Source organism: Vidua chalybeata, chromosome 16, assembly GCF_026979565.1.
Source record: "Vidua chalybeata isolate OUT-0048 chromosome 16, bVidCha1 merged haplotype, whole genome shotgun sequence".
In the NCBI taxonomy this organism is placed as follows: Eukaryota; Metazoa; Chordata; class Aves; order Passeriformes; family Viduidae; genus Vidua; species Vidua chalybeata.
In genome coordinates this window covers 7,072,618-7,094,819 of record NC_071545.1, presented here as the reverse complement: position 1 = coordinate 7,094,819, position 22,202 = coordinate 7,072,618, and the positions used below count along the sequence as shown (strand labels likewise).

Genomic DNA, 22,202 nt, shown 5'->3' with positions numbered 1-22,202 from the left:
TGCAAATAAACACAGGCAATACACTGCGCTGAGGAGGGAAAAGGTACTGTGAATTTAATTAATCACCAGCACATTTGTAAATTGAGCAGTGCTGAGGTACCACTACTGAAGATGTGCTGAACTACTGAAATTCAGTTTATAAATATTGGCCTAACTCCATTAAAGTAGGTGTTCGTAAAACACGTTCAGACAGAGCTTCAGAAATGTTCTAAATTTCTCTGATTCTGCCATTCTCAAAAAGTGCCAGTTCCACCAAGACCAAAGTAAAGCCTGAGCACTGATCAAAACTTCACACTAAATAATATAGTTTTCGAAATATCAGATCTACATCTTTATACTTTTGCCTCAGCTTACAAATTATACAATATATGAGTTTGTATTGAAGTAGAGAAAAGAATGAAGAGAATAGTAAGAAAATAGAGGCCATAAAAACAATAACCTACTAGCAGAGAGACTTCAGGAAGTTTTTAATTCCAGAAAAAAGAAAAGAAACTGTCCAACAAGGAGTTTATGGAGGCAACTTTCTTTGCTGTAGGCACACACCAAAGTGGAAGGCAAAATGTTAGGCTGGAGATACTTTCCTAGAGATCTGAATCCTATTGCTGCCTCCCTGAGACAGCACAGACACCTGTGTGCAGACGTTTTTGAGGGCAGTGTAGCACAGACAGCCATTAACTCAAGAGAAGACGTGGCTGAAGATGCCCCACAGCCAGCAGTCATTCCCAGCACACATCATAGGGAGGAGGAAGACACAGGCAAAGGTCTAACTTGGGCTAGTGCAGAACAGAAATAAAACAAAAAGGCTCTGAGAGAAGCCTGACACCAGTACAATTCCCTGGCAGGAGGAGCTGTGGGTGTCAGGGCTCGCTCTGGCACAGCAGGATGAGAGAGGAGGGAGGCAGGAGCACACCCGTGGGACCCTGACCCAGCAGAGCTGTCCTGGCTGCAGTCCATGCAGCGCTGCTGACTGCAGAGCTCCTGGGCACACCCCACAGGGATGGGTGCCCTGTGGCACCTCTCAGCTCACAGCAGGGCAGTGCTCACAGGCTCACCTGCTCAGCCTAGCAGGACTAATCCCTCCTGATTCCATCACTGGACAGGTGATGGCTTTTCCAGCCTTCTCCTCCTGTCAGCTCAGTGCTATTCTTGCCTGTGCAACGTGCCCATGATCATGCAGCCCCATTAAGCCTCATTCCCAGAGGAGCAGGGACCTGTGCCTGGCCTGCTGCAGTTATTTTGATAATGCTTTTCCGTAAAGACTGCGTAGAAGAAAATATTTGCATTTTGGCAAACAGATTGGAATTGGCTGGACAGGTTCCATGTGTGTTCAGGTGAGGGAAGACTTTTAAAAGCCACTGAAATTTCCTTCTCCAAAGCAGCAAGATTTTCTCATTTATTGAGACATATATTCGTCATTGTTCTTTAACAGTAGAGGTGTCACTCTGCAAAAGGCCATTAAAATGCAAAAATAGAACTAGGCCATCTTTATGCTGCACGTCAGGGTATGTGCAGGGAGGTTATTGATCACAGAAATTACCCATAAGAGGTTCCTAAAATAACACAGGGGGAAAGGCAGCAGCTCTCACAGTTGTCTTTTAAGTCTGGAGGTTCAAAATAAAATGGGATCACTATTGAAATGTTAAATGGGAATAGAAGGTTCCTGTTGATACAGGATTGCCTGTGTCCTAATTATGGAAAGATTTTCTGTCCTCCTTTTTCTCCAGTCTCCTATCTACTTGGCACTTCCTTCAAAAGGATATGTACATCATCAATTGAGAAAATAAATAATCTGAAGGCTGAAGTCACTTACACTTTTGAATGATTCTTAAGATTATTTGTAATATTAAAATTAAATGGTGGCTTTTAATGTGATATTAATTTCCTTAAAAAATTTCAATATGAACTCAAATTAAAAATATAAAGTGAGTCCCCTCCCCTAGTAAATGCCTGGGTGATAATTCCAAGGAGGAAAATGGACAGATATTTGTCCCCTGTTCCTCAGAACAAGTTCTGAAATTCACAATTTTAGGTGCAAGAAGGAAAGTGTGTTATAAAATCCATCTCTTCATTTTCTATTACTTCTTGTCTCTAGTGCCTAAGCATGAAACAGAGTTATTTTACCTCTTGCTGAAATGCCATCAATGGCTGCTGCAGCAGGAAATGTTTGTGAGTAAATGAGTGTTAGAGCAGGGAGCGGGTGTGTGGAGAGCTCCCGGCAGGAGCTCTGGGCTGAGCAGCTGCAGCCCCAGCAGCACCGCTGGCCGGGGGGAGCAGGAGCCTCCTGGGGCAGAGTCAGGCTCTGGGAACACCAGCTGTGAGTCAGGCACTCCACAAGGGGCCTTGATAACCGCGCTCCACAGCCACAGGGCTGGGCGGGATTCACCTCAGCGAGCAGGGGCTGGACAGGGATCAGCTCTGAATTCACCACGCAGCGCTGCTTGGTGCTCTGCTTGCAGCATTGGATCTGAACGTTCACCTCAGTGGCCAAAAGCAAATGAGATGGGCTAAGTCTCAGAGAGACTCCCCCACCAAAGACTTTGTTTTCTTTTGCAAAAAGCGTTATTTGTCTGATTCTGTCTCGCCTAATTATTTTCCCCTGAAACTCTTGTGCATATATTTGAATAAAACAACATTATGTAAATAGAAAATAATTCAACTCTAGAAATCATTGCAATAACAACGTGGAACACACCATAACTAAGCAGCTAAATGTTAGGATATTATTCTACATAAAGGGCCAATCCAAATTACTGTGGCTCATATAAATGCCTGCTTAGATAAGGTTTGGCGTTCATTAAAAGACAAAATGTTATTACTAAAATAGTACTAATTACAACCACTCTAAAATACTACTACTTTTACTACTACTTTTTACTACTTTTTAAAAAAATATTTATTTTTAGTTTTTAGAAGTTAACATCTAAAGAATCAAAGAATCAAATTGTCCCTTTTGGAAAACAGGACATCACTATTTTATTAAAAAAAAAAAACAAACCAAACAACAATTTCAAGAAACTTAACAAAAAACAACATCAGAAAACAGAGGAGGAATCCCACCTGAGGAAAAGAGGGGCAGGTTTTAAGAGCTGTTGGAAAAATTTTATTTGTTTCCATTTGATGGGGAAGGATTCATCTGCATGCTGGGAAAAAGGACTTGGGCCCACCATGTGCTATTGTCTTTGAGAATTCATCCAGTGGATGAAATTCTGTAAAGCACTCAAAAACAAGGTGTGCTGTCAAGACTTAGAACAGAACACAATTAAAATAATTTAGTATTCATTTAATTCATGAATTAAGGGACAAGGGGAAGGAAGGGAGAAAGGAACAGAAATGGACATGGTCATGAATAACCACTAATGCAGATTTCTCAGGAATAAATGGGGCTTAACCTGAGCAATTCCCTTTCATGTCAATGTAACAGACCCTTTGGATGGGGGAATGCTGTAGAGATAAAAAATCCTGATTTTTAATAGGCTTTCAGAAGCTGGTTCTAAAAGGTTGGTGCAAAATTGTCTGAAAACTTCTTTCAGAGAATAATTCCAAATGATCCTATATTTCAGTAGGAGGGAGGCAGTGAACAGAGCTCTGTAGTGATTTATTCTGCCTCCAATATTTTCAGTAATGAGGAGGACAATGGGACAGTGTACGTATACTTATTAAATTTGTGAACACCATCAAGATGGAAGGTGTTTCAAAGATTTTGAAGGACAGAATTGGAATTCAAAAGATTGTAAAAAGCTGAAATAAGCAGTGAAAAACAAGGTGCATTCCTATGAAATGTGTTTAAGAACAATCATTGTGAAGAGCAGTCTGACATAAAAGGATTTCTAAGTCTGACATAAAAGGACTTTAGGGGATTGAAGGCAAAAATGCATCAATGAAACTCCGCTGATGTCAGAGAAGAAATTGTATTTTAGGGGGCATAATTAAGTAGACATCCTGCAAGATATGAGACATATGAGAAGACATGAAATACCAAAGCTCAAGAAAGATGTGTTCAGAAAGGCTGGATTTCTGAAACCTCTAATCATTCTCTGTGAGAAGAATTAACACACTCATTCTGTGGTGCTGGGACTTCAAAATACATAAAATGCTGCAGCACAAGGAATAGTCATGATCCTTTGAAAAGCCAGTCATTTGAATTTCCAGTGAGTCTGTGCAACAGGTGAACATGCAACCTACTTCATAAGCAATAAGTTTTGTTCTTCGCTGTTTTTAAGAGATAACAAATTATGACTATTTATCTGAGAACAGAACTCTAATTCTTCCCTGACCTTCTGTTTTTTTTCTCTAAGCTTTTGATTGCTTAACAGACCAACAACCTGACATTAAGAAGCCTGCACATTGGGCTTGAGAAAAGAGAGAGCCATACCTGGATATTACAGCTTCACTGTAGTCCCTGATAGAATTTCCTCTTTAGAGAGACTCTAAAAGAATAAATTAAATTATGCCAGAAAGTAAAAAGCACACTCATCTCCATTGCTAGGCTAGGTATGTCAGGACAGAAGATGCCACTGGGATATGCATCAGGTGAGAGAAACATTGAAACAAAATATTTAAGTCTCCCATTAACCAGATGATTCACTAGAGAAATTGTCCTCCACCTTTGCTGGCTGGAATGGAAGCAACGATGAGCAACTTCCTCCCTCTTTTAACTCTTCCTTAAATCTTACTGTTAATTGCTTTTGCCCTTGAATGATGTGAGAATCCTGCAGGGAATTTGTTCCAAAAGCTACAGGCAAGGGACTGCTAACTTACTGCTTAGACAAAACAGTGAATAGCAAAGGTACAAAGTTGGCTTCTGTAATTTTATACTGTCTGGTCTTTTCCTTCTAAACTGTTACTACATGGAATATGGATAGGTAATAGACAAATTAATGGGATGCCTGAAGCAAGGAAATTTTTAATGTATTCAAATTATTACAGTTAAAGAAAACAGTAAACAAGGTATACAAATATTTAGAATAACATTATAATGACAGGCACATTCCCCTTGTGTTAAAGTATATTAATTGCTGGAAATAAAGTAATTTCATTGACAGACAAAGCAGTCAAAACAACAGATCTGAGCTGGCTGGTACATCTTAGCAGACTCTTTATTTCTGGGGAAAGATACAGGAGTGTTTGGTTTGTAAAACAACTGTTACCTTATGGGAAAGTATAAAGAACATTCTTCTGGGCAAAAAAAATTCTGTTGTGTAAGTCAAATTTGCTGAATTTATTTTTTCTTAATTTGCATCGCTAAGGATATTTGCAGTGTTCAAAGTGTGTATAACTGGTGGGTTTAATTAATTTCTCAACTCTGCTACTTGAGGCAAAAGAAGATGAAGAAAACCAGAAACGTGGGCAGGAGTGAGAACACAGCACTGCTCCCTGCCCTCCCACCACTCAGGCACTGGAAATTGATATGAAAGCAGGGTCCTGATATCTCCAGAGTTCATCTGCTTATTGCCTCCTTAGAGGTTATAATCCTCTGTTTGTGAAGCCACAATGGGTAGTGGTAGAGAAGATTACAATGTCACAAATCCTATCAGAGGATTATAAGTCTGTCAGGTTGTGAGTAATTATGATGGAAAAGCAAACCTCCAGAGGACATAAAAATAACCTTCATAAAAGGAGATCCGGTGCCACATAATAAAAGTCTACATGGAAAACCAACCTCAGACTGCAGCTCTTTTGTAAAGCAAGAGCCCAGAAAATATTACAAGGATGTGAGTGTGATGGTACAGTATGGAGCCCAGGGGAAATGAAAAGCAGAAGAGAGAGGCTTCCAGCCAGTTTAGTCACAAGGCCAGTGATATTCCACTCCCACCCTCCTAGGATGGCAGTTAAACAGCCAACAGATTTCACAGAACTCTGCTCCTACACACTTGGAGCCTAATCAGAAACAAGGAGCCCAAACCTGAAACACGATGAAGGCCCCATCTCCTAAATCCCTGTGACCACAGAGAATTTAGCACCTCACAGTGCCACAGCCTTCATCCAGAAGACAGTGGGAAGCTTCAGTCTACAGGTCTTGATTTTAACTGATACACAAAGATGCAGTTGCAACTTTCCCCATTTGCAACCTGTCACAAAGAGTTCAGCACACAGGCATAAGATTCATATATATATATATATATATACACACACATATACATACACATAAAATTCCTGTAGATTTAAACATAACATGATAGCAGCACATTTAGTAAGAAAAAGGCCCATTTACAGGAACACTGAGTGTTCTTCCCTGGCTGGACACAGCAGTGGAGCCTCACATGTCTTTGGCCTCACTGCTATTGATTTTCTTTCTTTTATGTTTCAACTCCACTCCCACCCATTCACCCACCCCTTATATCATTATTAAAAGAAATACAGTCTCTGACTTTCACATAGGTAAGCTTCTGAAGGATGTAGATAGAAAATTAAAGGAGTGGAGGCGGGAGGATTTATATTGTAAAATTAGTGCTGTCCTCATCTTCACTTCAGATAAAAGTAGTTCAAATGAAGAGTCCATCTGGTTTTGAGTATGGTGTTGAGTGCCTTTATCTGACAGCAGCAGAGAATTCCACAGCACTGGAAGGAAACTTGGGAATTTTGCCATTTAGAAACAGACACAGGGCATTGTTTGAGCAATAGCAGCGCTGTCACTACACAGCTCACTGATACATCTCTGCAGTTCATCTCCTGCCAGAGGAAAATCAGCTCCTCCTAAGATAAGCACCAAAGGCAGAGCATCATGGATTTTATGACCTGGCTCCTCGACCTTCTTTCCCATGTCCAGATGTAAGGCATTGTCTCTGAACATCAGCTTATGAATCTCCCTACCATAATTCTTCCCCTGAAGTCTGCACCCACAGTAACCTTGTTCATGTGTGTCTCAGATGAGATCAAGGTGCCAAGAGCTGCCATGCTCCTTTGGTGTCAGCCAGCACTGTGCTCCCTGCTGGTGCACAGCCCCTCACAGCAGGGTGGGTGTCCTTCACCTGCCTGTGCTCTGTGCTGCCAGCACAGCCCCAGCACCACGGGGCCAGAGGGAGCCCAGGGCCTCCACTGGGACAGTGTAACTGCATCTCCTGCACGGGGCAGGAAAGCCTGTCCTCAGAGATCCACTGAGGTCATCTGTGTGTGAAGGACCACACAACCTTTACCGTGAGAGACAGCAGCAGAGCAGGAGGCTAATTGTGCAGGAAGTGAATATAAGTCATAAAGCATCAGAGGTCAGTGTGCTGAGAGACTCCTGCACTCAGTGGCACCACGGAGACTCCCAACATGATGGGACTGAGTCCTACAGTGACTTGCTAGGACAGAGAGGCATCAGTCAGTATGTTTGTTGACACGCATTTATACTGTAGACTGTCACTTCCATTAACAGAAACATCTTTTTTTGCTGAATGAAATGCCATCCCAATCATCTCAGATCTTTTCTGTGATTGTGATTAGATGGGTAGGTTGTCTGTGTTACAAGAATGTTTTTGTGATATGGTGCAGAGACAGAACAGATCACTGACTAGCATAAATTGCCATGAAAAATATGTATTGTCTCAGAGCTATCACATTTAGGGACAAGACAACTACTCACATGACTTGTGCATCACTGATGAGAAAACAAAAAAGTCTGCAGATCTTAAGGGACAAAGATATATAGGCATGACTTACAACAGCATTATATACAGGAAAACACAGCTCTGTGGATTACTGAGGGTAGAACCTCATCCCAGAAGTTGCATTGCAAGGCCACAAGAGTTGAGAAAAGGCAGCAGTAATGATCAAAGATTAGAAAATGTTGCAGAAGAATGTCATTAATTTGTTAAGACCAGAAATACCATTTTTCAACTATGTGGAGAATAAGGCAATGGATATTTGTAACAGCAAATGCAAACAAAAGGATTCAAGTTTATAAGTTTTTGGGCACAACCTGTTTTGCTGTTTCTGGGAATAACCCCTAGAGTACAGGATAAGCACACACTTCTCAGAGACTGTTTTGCATATCAGCACCACTGGGGCTCCTACAGCCTCTTGTGACACATTTAGTGTGGGCAGAGTGGCTGTTCAGCTGCAGGGACCACACACATCAGAGGTGTCAGTCTGTGCACAAACAGGGCACTGCCTCATGGACGTGGCACCCTGGTTTTGATGCACCACCCGCTGCAGAACAAACCCTTGTATGGGTTGGGTGTGAATAAGGATATCCTTTAAAATACAACATTTAATGCAAATCTGAAGGAAAGGGTAAAGGATGTAAATAAAGACAATGACAGTGGCATCGCAATACCTACAAAGACACAAAATACTAAAGCTATAAAGGTGTAAGAAAATGCACAAACACAAAACCTCTGTAAGGGCCAGTCCAATTGCAGTGGGACAACCTACAGAGAGGAAATAGCAAATACAAAGGGCAAAGCTTGGAGTGTCACTCCAACAGTGAGTCCTGAAGGGACAACAGTTTTATTATCCAGGAAGAAATGGAAAAGAATAACTTTACAGAAATAGTCATGTTGTTGAAACCCTACAGTCTTCATCATATGTGGGATTTTTCAGAAACAGCACCTGCAGCTTCTCCTGGTGAAGCTTGTAGGAACACGAGTATGGATTTGCAATGCTGGATCAGCTGGTCTTATGATTAAGTATATTAGACTCAGGAACAAAGAGGCAAATATGCTTCTTGTGTCAGTGTAGTTATGGATGGGAGGGGAGCAATTTTATAATGATATTCTCTAATTACTCAGCTCTCTCCTGTTTTCATAGCTGTTATTTTCAATTTTAGTTAGTTCAGGGCATATATTTTTCTCCTGAGTATCTGAAAATGCTCAGCTATTATTATATTTTGCTCTGAATTTTCTCTTTTTTTCCCCTGTGACTTCCCAGACTTCTTTTGTCTGTCTTGTTCTCATTTCTTTTGTATGTGTGTCTGCAGGTGGCTTTTATAGCAAAATCTCATTCTGCTTTCCTGGCCTCCCCCCACCCTCTCCTGTTTGTTATTGCATTGCCTTTCTCATTTGTGCTTTTCCTGATGCCTGTAACCACTCATTTCCTAATAGATTCCATTCTGTGCCTATGGAGTTTTTTCATTTTCCCTGTCCTCAAGCACTGAATCATTGAGTTCATTGTACAGAAAGGAATGAATCCTCAGGCCACTCTGCAGAGCAGGTTTCACTCTCCCATGGCTGAAGAGGGGGAAGGAAGTGGCTGAGCTCAAGGGATGCCCATGGCAGGCTCTTGGCTCTGAAGCAGTGAACAAGCTCAGTATTGCTGCATTCTCCTCACAGCCCTTCCTCTAACCCTGAGTCTCCCATAGCTCTGGCAGCTTCTTGACAAGATTAATCAAACTAGGTGAAGACACAGTGTATCCTATAGAAAATGCAGAAATCAAACCACTCAGCTTTGAGGCTTTTACCCTGTTCATACATGGAACTATGATTGGTTTTACGTTGAATTCTTATTTGTATTTAATACTTGCTGACATGCCCATTGCTTGGTTCCTGAAAGAAGTGCATAAATCAGATGTAACACCATCTTAATTGGACAGAATGCAGAATAATTACAGTGACCAATAGCACTATTGCCAGGTGATTCACATTAACTAACTCCAAATTTCACAATCAGAGAGGGGTGCCAAAAAGCATTTTCACTTGAAAAATGCAGTAAACAGTTAACTGTAATATCTTCAATTGCTGAGATACAAGTCAAGGTAGTAAAGAGATACAGTAATCATCAGTATTTGTCAACTATTGGGAATGTGACCAGAAACCAATTCCACAGACATTTCCAAAGGCTCGCTGTTGGTGGCTGGGATATAAACCTCACTTTCTCTGTCTATAAACTGGCTTTGGTGCAGCTTCCTTCCAGTTACTTTCTCCTCCATGTGTCCCCTAGCAGCTTTTCTATACCTAGAGGTCTTAAGGGAATTACAGTCAAAAACACTTCAGCATAAAAAGAACTTTTAAATTTTTCCTTTTTTTCCTGTCTCATTTTCTGCCCATCAGACATCTAACTTGTGTGTGGTGAGCTCCAGCATATTTCAAACTCTTCCTTTTGGTAGCAGGAATGCAGAGAGCAAATCACAAACACTTCATCCACAATAACACCTCAAAGTTTCAGAAGGTTAGGGAGCAGGCTGGCATTGCATTTCCTTGCTTCAGCAGAAAATAAAATAGGTTGGGAATATTGCAGTTTTTTTACGATATCACCATTGCTAATCAGGTTTGATTATTCATGCTAGAAGCTGTGGCACAAACAGTTTTTTGAGTCTTTGTGATATTCATACTCTCTGCTTTTTAAAAATAAATACATAACTTGGCAGGGGCACAATGCAGCTGGTTGTATGGAATGTGGTGGACAATACCAGTGTCACATTGCCAAAAATAATCTGTGAGCACAGCCACAGCTTTCAGGTTAAAGTTGTCCTCATTCAATGAAGCAGCTATTTGCAAATACTAATCACAGAATATTTGGTTTATAAGAATAAAGATTTTGGTTTTATATGGTTTATAAGATTTCACTTGGCACAAGAGGTCACTGGTAAAGCTGGTAGGGACTTTTCTGGTTAAACTTTCTTCCAATTGCAGCCAGTCCCTTGTATCACAAAATATTTTGAAGAATCTGAATTATTATTATTTCCTCCCTTAAATGTAACAATTACTATTTTTTTCAACTTCAGGAAAAAAAAAATCTCAGATTTTGCATGAACATCATATGAATTAGTTGTAGACAAATGCCTCATTTCCTGGGAGAATCCCTATTCTGTATTGCTGAGACTGGAGGAGTGTTAAGTATAAGATGACACTACCAAGGCCAATCCCTTTTTTAGTTATAAATGTGGATTGCCCCAAGGTAGGACAGTGCTGCTGGAAACCTCCCAGCTGCTCACAGCTTACTGGGCTCCTGCAGTGGTTAGACTGGCACTGCCCAATGCCCAGACTGCTGCAGAATTTACATCCCACCACTGCTGCTTCAGTTCTGAACATTTCCTAAGTAGTATCCAAATACAGGTGAATTTACTTACCCACATTGTCATGTTAACTACATGGGGAGAAAATGACACGAGTGTCCTGTTTGCTCACTTATTTCTAGAAAACTTGTGAACACATGCAACATTCAGCAGCAATGGCCAGTTAGACTAAAATTTAGTTTGATTCAGATTTAGATAGATGTATATATCAAGCTGAGATTTCTCTTGTAGGCCCTAGGAGTTCATTCCAATGGAAGCCTTTTTATAAATAGGAATCATTCTTCAATAAGGCTAAATGCACTTTGCCAGAGGTGGCCTTTTGCTTAATTCACTTTGTGCAAATGGCCAACTGAATGAGTAATTTCAGCTGTGTCTTCTACGTGATGACTTAGTCTTGTGTAAGCATCTGGCTGTGCGTGAGGGGCACTGTGTTAGTCAGTGTGACAGGGTAAGAATGACTGTCTTTAATTCGCTTGAAATTCATAATTTAGAAGAGTTCTGGGCTTTTAACAAGACAGGAGAGAAGTCAAAGAAGACCTAGAAATTGAAAACATATTTCTTTACATCTTTGTAAACACTCAGGGGAGAAAATGCCAGCACCATCAGTAACCCAGCAACCGAGAAGCAACAGAATCTGTCACTGAACACCCAGACAAGTTCACCTCGTTCATCTTCCCCAGTACATTCCTGGGGTAGCTTTCTCCACTGTGTTTAGAGAGATGATGGAATAAAACTGATATATCTACATAAGAAACACTTACAGAAACCTGTTGTAGCTAGCTATGCCTGATTTACATTGTTTTCACAAGTCTCCACGGCTGGAAGTCATTTCAGCAGTGAGTGTGGTGCTCATAATATTTTTAACGCAGTGAAATCATGTTTTGACATATTGAATAATTGCCACAAGGGAACTTCATAACAGTAGCACCCATGAAGTACTGATTTAGCTCTACTCAGAAGACAAATCAATGACTGTAGGGTTAAAAAGTTGACACTTTCCTTACAGTGAAGGTCCCACCCATGCTGGTACCTTCAGTGCTGCCCTTTACTGAAATACAGCTGTGCTGGCATTCCTGCTCAAAGTGCACTCACAGATGCAGCCAGAGGAGAGAGATATTTGGAAGGTATGGATGGTTTGGAAAGAGTGGTCAGCTACTCATTGGTTCAAACCATTCTATTAAGAGGCTTTCCCCAGCTGTACTCTAGAGATGGAATGGGAATGGTATAGGCTTACAGAAACTCCTGCTCTAAGAGTCACTCAGTTGCCTCAGACATGCCAGTACTAGAACTGAACAGAAACATGCTGAGACTTTTTACTTACTACAAAATAACAATTCCTTAAAATAACAACTGTTTCTGTGAAATTGCTGACTTAACCAATTTAGCCTTTCAAAAAAGTTTCAAAAGGTGTTCCAATAGTTTTTGGGGAATTCTGAAACAGAAAAGATTATCATTTTTGGTTCTTCCTTATTAAAAATCAGTAACAGCAAGAAGAATCATCCTTTTATTAGATGATAGCACTGGTACCATTTTTGTCCCATTACCTAAGATCCCCTCCCACCTCAGGCACAGGTGTATGGGATGGGCAGAGCTCTGCATGGGCAGGGGCAGCCCCAGTGAGAACAGCAGAGGCTGCACCAGGCACCAGAGACAGGGAAGAAGTTAAAAAACACCTTTGGTTTCTTTTCTCTCCCAGCAATAAATCTGTTAACTGACTTCAGAGCTCCTGCTTATTAATGAGCTGTGGAAAGCCAGGTGGCTCAATTCCCTTAAAATCCTGGCAAACTGCAGGGATATTTGGCTCCTGCCAGATCCTGTGGGCACTTGTAGGATGGTCCCATCCATCCATCACAATAAACTGCCTTTCCCATAACTGACCAGCTTTCTGTCTACATGATCTCTATGCTGTGCTTGATGCTGTGGGAGTTACTGTATTGTCACCAAAACAGCACCATGGTCTCATTGCATATAATGGAGAAAAATGTGCTTGTCTGTGATTGCATAAGCCATGAGAAGGTTCTAGATTTGCCAATCAGCTCAAAATATCTCAAAATACATAGCCTAGAGAAACACTCAGCAAAAAAGATACACTGACCATGTCGAAATCTGTTGAAATTTAGGTTTGCAAGTTGAGTGCAGCATATAATTATGATCAAATGTTTTAGAGGCTGGAACTGAACACTAGAAACAACAAATAAATTTTATCTTAGAAAGAAAAGTATACAGGCTGTATTCTCTACTGAAAAGGAACAAATCAATTTCAGAAAGGGTATAGGGTTAGTGGTGGCATAAAACTCTACATAAGCAGTAATTGGGTCCTGTTTTTATGTATTTCTGCTACAGAAAACATGATCTTTGTATAATATTACAATACCCAGCATCAGAGGAGAGGAGAAAACAGAAGGACGAAGCATGCATTGTGAAGAAATCGCCTAATGATAGTCATGAGCCAAAAAAAAAGCACATTTTACACTGTGATGCTTGTCTACAAAACACAACATAATGCTGTGCAAATAAAGAAGCTGCTCCTGGTTTTAAAAGCAGTGTAACTGTGAATGTGCAGCAGCCTGAGCCAATTTAAATGAGTTTGGCTCTTTTACTACAGAGAACCACTCTACTGCCCTGTATTCAGTCTAACTTGGAACAAACTCCATGTTTTGCTTTGTATCTTAATGCTGCAGCGAATTCAGTATTGTCGGTGTTTAATTGTTTTGAAAACCTATTTTTTAGTTCAAAGATCTTATACAAAAATTGTTGTGTGTTGCCATAATTACTTGTCAGCTTTTAATCATACCATTAACTGTTCAAAGTACAGGTCTGCTGTACTCAAACACCCACTTTGTAATAAACGCTGTTTTGTTGCATTAAATCTCAGGGCATATTTTGTCTAATCTGTACTCAATAGTGACGTGAAAACCTTAAGTCTAATTTACTTTTTACTTAATGCTTGTTGATTTTCTTTAATACAGATCCACCACAGATGAATAATGTCATGCCAACATCTCCCCTCCTTCCTCAGATGGCACATCAACATTCATATCCCAGCCTGGGACAGATCACAAACCCCTATGAGCAGCAGCCCCCAGGCAAAGAGCTGAACAAGTACGCGTCTCTAAAGGCCGTCGGTAAGTGAGCGGCGCACGCACGGCTCTCCTTCAGCTCAGCATGTTGCACTTGCTGCTGGCAGCTGACATTCTGCCTCCAAGTTGAAAACAAGGTCTTGCTCATCTGGACTATATCAGGGTCGAATTTAATATGGAATATCATGTTACTTGGAAATGCAATGAAAATTAAGATAAGGACTGCAATTAAGGGATAAGAAAATGACATGCAAGGACTGGTGATGATATGATGTGAGCTCATACATGCACACAAAACCACTCCATGCCCCTGCAAGACATTTTCCAGCAAGTTTCACCTGTGTTGTACACACAGAGTTCAGGCCCAGTTCTTTATGTCCCAAACCTGTGAGAAGTAGGGAGTTGGACTTGATGGTCCCTGTGGGTCCCTTCCAACCTGAGATATCCTATAATATCCCTACATATGCATTGTGATGTGTATTTCCCACAGCTTTCTACACAAATGAGACAGCTTATGATTTAGATATCTGCTAGATACTTCCAAAAAGAGAAGGCACTCACACAGTTCTGAAGTAAGAGCTTCCACATTCCCTGCAATATGTTCATTAGTAGATCACTGGAGGAATGTTCTGAGATCTTGTGATTTCAAACAATTAGTGCACGACAAAACTCCTAATAAAGATCCCAGTGGTGGCTTATTTCTGTACCTGATTAATATTATTTTAAATAAATGAGAAAACATCCTCAAAGAAACAGTTGTGGGGAGGCAAAAGGACAATAATGAGTAAAAAATTCAAAATAATTTTCATCTTGAATGTCTAAGTTTATAATAGTTTTCAGGGGCAGTAAGTAACTGCTTCACACCCTGTAATGACAGAAAGCCCCTTCTAGACAATAATACATTAAGAACTGGGGTGTCTTTTCCCACTAACCCTTGCATAGCTTTCACATGTGGATGTTAACATTGTTTCCCCATAAATTCAGAATAGTGCCACTCTCCCTGTTACCTGACAGAGATATGTATCTAGGAAAAGAGCAGAACAGCTCAGAGCTTTCTGACTGAAGAACTGAGTCTTCACCATGACAGAAAAAATTTTCATCACAAACTTACATTCCTTTATCTGCACTTCAGAAAATCAGACCTCTAACAAAATGTACATCAAAGTCCCATCTCAAATAGTTCAGTTTTACTTTAGCCTGTTGGCTTTATATCTTACAAGTGGTGTTTTAAATCTGTTTATAAAAACAAGGGTTAATAGCTTTCTGCTGGGTTTTGAATACCAAACAGCTTCACAATTCCTTCTTCAAAAGGTGCTACTTTGTAATGATGTGGTGATTATCACAGATTTATGCACTGATATTGAGCTTCTTTTTCAGATGTCAGCTTAGGTCAAGCCAATCATCAAAGCTGAAAGGTATTTAAGCATAACAAAATGAGTGATGAAACACTCTAAGAAACTTCTCTCATCTGCCCAAGAGCCACTAAATGTACCTTTTAAAAAATTATTAAATTAGAACTTATATATTTCTTGTGTGTCTGAGTACAAGTTTTTAAAGCAGCTAGATTATAACCATACAGTTAAATCAACCTTGAAAGATTGTGCACTTCAGCTCCAGAAGTTGTATAATGCCTCTCAGAATCTTAAACTAAATTAAACATAATTTCAGGGACATTTTCTTCCAGGGGGATTGCACCATCTTTCCCTGCTTTTCCTGTATTCTTCTCCTTCCTTCTATCTTTTTTGCCAAGTTTTAGATGCAGGTGAATTTTCACAAGTACAAAAGTGCTGCTTTGTGATCCAAACTTCTCAGCAGAAAACAAGAGAGGTTTTGAAACTGTTAGACATTCACACCTTCTGTCTGGACTTTGGGAACAAGAACTAAATACACTGGGTTTTCAACCATTTTCAGACTCTCAAAGCCCTGATTCCTCCCAAGAGTACCTCCTGAGTACATGCCAAGGTCACAAAGAGGTTTTTCCCTGATGCCAGCCAGGCCTAGGTGTGTGACCACGCTGACATCCAGCTCTCCAGACTGCAGCGTTTGTGTTGGCTTTTGGAGAGTTTTGAAAAAGGAACAAGGAGCTGGCCAACATCAAGCCCACCAGTACAAATTTCACCTGACAACATCTTTTGAGCAACCAGACATAGACTGAGTTCACCCTGACCTCATGTCACAGGACAAGGCATTTTTTGCCTGCCAACATTCAGACTTGTATTTATGGATCCCCACAGCCAGTTAATGAATGTGTGTAGTCCATTCCCTTTTGCATTCATTGATAGTGGCTTGAGGGTGCATTCATTTGCCACAAGAGAAACTTAATAAGGGATGTGTTCTATATTTCTCCATGCATTTGAGGCAAAACCATATTTATTTAAGTGCCCCTTACTCTGCATGATCACATTGTTTGGGTGTAGTCCACTATACTTAACCCTTTTCTTTAATAACCCTTTCTTTAATAATGGAGGAAGAAGCAGTTCTAATGTTTTGTAGCAACTGTAGCTATAGTATATTAATATCCCTCATCAGAATGTGGCCATAAGTGGTAAGAAGTTTAGATAACTGAAAAAGTGAAGCTTTACCAGAGGCAGTATTAAATTAATTTCTACACAGCTGCTTTCTTCTGAACTACAGATGTCCTAAAAATTTGGCTTATTTTAGAATTGAGCTACTCATTCCTCAGTGATTTTCTGCTGTGAAAATTCAGTTTATGGAAAAGTAGTGAGTCACATTAATCTCTGTTTTGATCATGTTCAGGTTCTCCATTAGCTTCAGTAAAGATTCAAGTGCTTGTGAAAACAAGAGAGTCCTTGCTATCAATTTGCATTGTGCTACTGAGTAAGAATGACCCATACTTTGGTACTGAGAGCAAGCTGATCCCCAGGCAGCAATTTGAAAGCTACCTCATAGTCCAGGTGACAGAGCTTAGCAGAGTGTGGCTGGACATTGGACTGCTCATGCATGTGTGCCACGCAATGTGTGCATTGCAGTGTCTGATTCAGCACCACGGGGGAGGAGAGAGTTGAAAGGGCTGCTGTGGATGCCTTTACCTTTAAAAGGCTAAATATTTTTACTTGAATAATCTCTAAGTGCACAACCAAACACTTTTACACTCAATGAAAGAGGATGTTGTCCTCATTTCTTGTTAGGAATTCCTTTCTTTGCTGCAGCCTCCAGAATTCCTTAAGTACTGACCATGGTTGTTGACCAAATTCACCTTTTCCTCTGACTGCCTGCTGGCATTTACATCTCTGAATGATGTGAGGACATTGTGTGCCTATTTTGTATTCTCAGATGAGTGCCTGGAGTACAACAATGTACTGGTGAGTTGTGATGTGTTTACTGTTTTCCTTAGTGCACTAGAATTTTATTCTCCTTCTACCTTGGCACACACACCACCAGGGAATAATCAGCAGAAGGCAGAGGACCACTTGGAAGATTAGACAGAGAGCATGCATTTCCTGAACAAACAGATAAGAAATTTGCCTCCTAGCATCTCTAGCCTACTGGCTGACTGCTCTGACTTATTGTTAGGTGCACTCTGCTCATCCATTAGATTTCCATTTTCAAGCCACAGAATCTCTTTGCAACAGTGCCAAATTTTTCCCACCTCAGAATGTGAGAGACTGTCTGAGGAAAAGGGTTAACAAGCTCCAAGACCAGTCCCAGCGGAAGTGGTCATTGAATTTTGTGTGGCAGTAAGCACCCAGTGTTTAGAAATTTCAATTTTTTTGGTCACCTGAGCAAACACGATCCTGGTTTTCTTCACTGCTTTTGCAGTATTTGATTATTTATGTGAAGAGTGCAGAAAGAGGTTTTTCTGCATAAATTATTCTTATTTCCAGTTCATCAACCATGTTTTTACTCCACGCTTAAATGGTTATTGCTCACTTAAGCAATACTGACATGCCTAAAGCTACAAGTGGATGGAGATCTTGTAGCTGAACACCTTCATGAAATTCAAGTCCCAGGACATACAAAGGTAGCTCATCACAAATTTTTATGCACATCATTTGGACATTCATTTGGAAAGCATGAACAGTCCAACTTCAAATTCCACTCTACTAAACTGTAAGAGTTGTAGTCCATCCTGTTGCATAAGAGTTTCCTAGAGCTCAAACAGGCCTCATTAACCTGAATTATTAGTTATTTATCCAGTCACACTGTTCTGCAAGTCTGGCTCAGTAACAGTTAATTTTCTTTCCTGAATTTCAGGGAGCAAAAAGTTATTGAATATCTTTAGACCTTCTTGCAGAAATGAAAAAATACACCAAACCCAACTTCTAAATCCCCAAAGGACTCGGAAAATGATCACCCAGCTGCTGGAGAGGTGCACAAACATGCAAGTAAAAACTGAGAATACAAATGTTTCTACAGTTTAACATGATTTTCTGTTTCTTTCATGAATTTTCTTCTTCCCTTCTCACACATACACACAAACATTTGAGGAACTGACTGGACATTGTCAAAAAAAAAGACAAAATAAACATAAAATGGACAGAATTCCTTCCCGAAGCACAGACCGAGAAAGCCTTCCCTGATGCTGGGAGTTGTTAGTCTCCTGTGGGATTAAATCAGATCTAATTGATTTGCTATAGTGAAGCTAGGAGGATATAATTGGCAGCAGACCCACCATCACATCTCTGAGTCTACAGCTCCCAGCATTTCTTGAAGCTGCACAGTTCTTTGATCCCAGAGGAAACATTAGACTGTGATCCAGCTCTGCTTGCAGTTGCAAAACTGTAAAGTGAGATTCTGCAAATATGACAGTCAAAGAATAAATATTTCCTGGTTAGGTCCCTGCAGAAAGTAATGTGGCCACAAGTGTGCTAAGGCACCAGGCAACAGCTCCCCAGAAAGGTGAAGCATATGAGCAAACTGACCTGGTCCTGCGTCCTCTGCACACAGAGAAGGATTCCCAGGGAAGATCAGCCGAAGTTAGCTCTGGGCTGTTATCTTTGAACCATCTTCTTGTCTGATGGGAAATTTGTTGCTGCTTTCTCCTGAGCTTCAAACCTTCAATTTCCATAGAAATGGCTGTAACTCTGTGCTGGTACAAGATCTGTCTCTCACCATGAGACTCTGTACCATTCCCTGTAGTTCATTGTGCTCTGGCCTGGAAAGAAACACTGTAATTGGAAAAATGGAAACACACAACATGCCCATGCATTCACAGGTTTGATACAGTCCACTTTTAGAAAAAGCAGAACTACAAATTTATTGGATGCAATACGTTTAATTTATGTTTAATTAATTTACTTTCCAATATCAACCACACTGTTACACTGAGAGGTAAATATTCATGTTTCTTTGGAAGGCTGAAAAAGGAATTGTGCTTTCTTTTCAAAGACAAAAAAATTTTCAGTTACTACTTCCATAAGCAGTTACACAAAGATGGATCAAAAATATCTGGGGCATAGGAGTATCTCACTGGATTTAACACCATGAAAAACAGGGAAGCACAGATTAAAGCATCACTTGTAATATCCAGAGGGTGATTCAGATAATGATTTAATATATCCAGAGGTATGTGCTGTGTCATAAATAATGCTCAACTAGGCGATCTGCCCAACTCAACACGGGAACTACAGATCTGGCTCAAGAAAGTGTGACACAAAAGCTGAGTGTCTTTTTATTATTATTATTTACTCAGCCCAGTGTGGCTGGAGATTTTGAAGCTTTTGAGTGTTCATTTGTTAGTGAAGTCTTTCATATTTTAATGCTTGTTTCTACTTCAGGCACAAGAGAAAAGCCAAGCAGCACTCAGGAGCAAGCCTTGCTTTACCAACCCCCCTGCCAGCACCTTCCCTCAGCCTTCCCATTCCCCAGCCAGAGGAAGTGGATCACTTCTTTCACTCACGTCTTCTGATGAGACCCAGCAAATTTCACAGCCTGCCCAGTGCATGCAGATGAAATTACAAGACCTTTTCTTGCTTCCACTAAATAATTTAATTATTTGATCTGTTATTTACCCAATTGGCTTCCGATACCCACAGGCACACTGTCATAGGTAAATATAAAATGTTTGGAGAGTCTTGATCAAAATATTTTTCTGTTTTATCATCCAGAATACTCATTTCTTCTTCCAGTGAAGTACTCATATTTTAATTATAAATGTGGCGTTTGTGCAGAGCCTCAGTATCTTGAGCTAAATCATCTGCTTTGCTGACATTCTTTTTTGGCTTTTTAAAAAACAAGCTTTTGCTGTAAAATCTACAGGAGGATATTCTTTCTGAGGATGGGGAATTGTGCTCTAAGCAATCAGACTTCCAAGCAGCCATTGCCCATTCCATCCTTTAGCAAACAGCAGATTTGTGAACTTTGGGGATGTTGGTCTTGGCAGAAGCGACATCATGGCAGGTGGAAGGAAACTGCAGATAGTCCTTCTTTTACAAGAAGCAGTTTCAGCACCAAAATAGGATTCTCTTAAACACTGCCATCTATGTTGGCTCATTTCTTAGACTTTAGCAACACACTGAACTTGGGAAAGAAAGGAAATCTGACCTTGAGGTGTATTTAGTTTGGGTTTAAACTTTAAACTTTTAGCTCTGTGGGTTGGACTCACACGTAGTCAATTTGGTTTTTCTGAACTTGGTCCACTCCCCAGTTATGTAATGGCTGAAGAATATTCATAAGAAGTTATTAAATCTTAACCTCTTTTTCATGCCAAAAGAGCAAATTGAAATCTGTGCATCCTAATTCTTGTTCTTGATGTTGATATTCTTTGCACCTATGCTCCCTACCACAGAGAAACAGCCTCTTTTTTTTGTTATCAGCACATTAAAATAGTGAAAACTAAATCTTCACCAATCATTCATAAAAGTTCAACTTACAAACACCACTCCACGTTCCATCAGTTATGCACCATAGAGAACTCACACCCTTTCACTGAAAATTAGGTTGACTCTCTGGAAACGAATTGATTTTAAAAATCCTTATTATGTGATAATGAATAAAAATGAAATAAAAATCTCATTTTTATAAGACATAATGGAGAGATCTAAAGTAAGAGTACCAGAAACCCAGCTGACTGCTAGAGAATGGGGGTTTTGCTGTCTTTTGCTTGTCTTTTGGCCTTGAAGGTAGGAAACAAGCTTACAGTAACCAGGTTTATTTCCATCCATTGAGATCAGTGGCGACCCCAGGAAGAAAGGAAATAAATCTAAATCAAACATGGCTTATTCAAGCCTATTTCTATGAAATGCTGATGAATCATGCATGACATTTTTTTACATATTAAGTGAGGTGAAGACATGAGTGAAATTTCATGCTCAGGCAATAAAAGTGAGCCAATAAAAACAAGGCTCAGCTCATGTGGTGACAAAACCTAACTATGCTGAGCATTTTCACTTGCAGCCTTTCCTAAACATCCCTCTCTGTAACTGTTTTATTTTGCAATATAAACATACTTTTCATCCCACAATGCAATTTTTTTCATCAATTATTTAAGCATAGAGATTGATCCTAAAGATATGAAAACAACGGTGAATACCTGCAGATAAATAGCAACACTGTGGGATCCCAACTCAAATCTAGATTGAATCTAAAGTGTGGCTTTCAGCAGTTCCCACCATGGAGCCTACACATTGCACAACTTGCTTTTAATTCCACCCATTTTTCCCTCTGGACTATTAGCTTTGTACGTAATGTATGGCAATATTTTTGCAGGAAGAATTTCATACCCCAACATGTGATATAATGATTTAAGACTTTTCAGCTTTGTACGTGGATATTTGTCAAAAGCAGAGTGCAGTGTTCTTCAGGATTACCCATGAACACAAAAGATAGTAAGACAACTGATAGGAATGAATCCCTTATTAAAAATGTCATATAAATAGCAGCAATTGTCTGTCTGCTATTTTGGTTCTGCAAAGGGGGCTCTAAAGAAGTAAAAGTGTTTTTAAGGAATTGCACACATAAAAGTCACGGAGACCATTACTTTATTCCTACGCATTCATACTATAATAACAAAGGGTTTGAGACACGGAGGGAGGAAGAGCAGTAACATGATCTGCAATGTACAGTTAATTTCTGCAAAAGTCTTTCTCTAACAGCTTATTTGAAGAAGAATGACGAGAAAAGAGAAGCTGAAAAAGAAATCTGATATGTAGTAGTTATGATACTACAGCATTAAAAAAATCAACACAAAGGTATCATTTGTTCCCATTCTAAGGAAAAGATGAAGTACA

The 22,202-nt window shown here is 40.0% G+C and overlaps 1 protein-coding gene and 1 long non-coding RNA gene across 3 annotated transcripts in view; one reads left to right on the top strand and one right to left on the bottom strand.

The window, feature by feature from the left end:
- The window catches only part of SHISA9 (shisa family member 9), a 174,916-nt gene that overhangs the window by 143,020 nt on the left and 9,694 nt on the right, over window positions 1-22,202 (top strand). For both annotated transcript variants that reach the window (XM_053957215.1, XM_053957214.1), the window contains one exon: window positions 13,903-14,058. In XM_053957215.1, coding sequence (XP_053813190.1) covers window positions 13,903-14,058 — 156 coding nt within the window. The remainder of the gene's footprint in view (window positions 1-13,902; window positions 14,059-22,202) is intronic.
- LOC128796000 (uncharacterized) overlaps window positions 18,913-22,202 on the bottom strand; it is a 237,953-nt gene continuing 234,663 nt past the window's right edge. The window contains exon 4 of the long non-coding RNA XR_008433694.1: window positions 18,913-19,129. This is a non-coding gene — a long non-coding RNA (uncharacterized LOC128796000). The remainder of the gene's footprint in view (window positions 19,130-22,202) is intronic.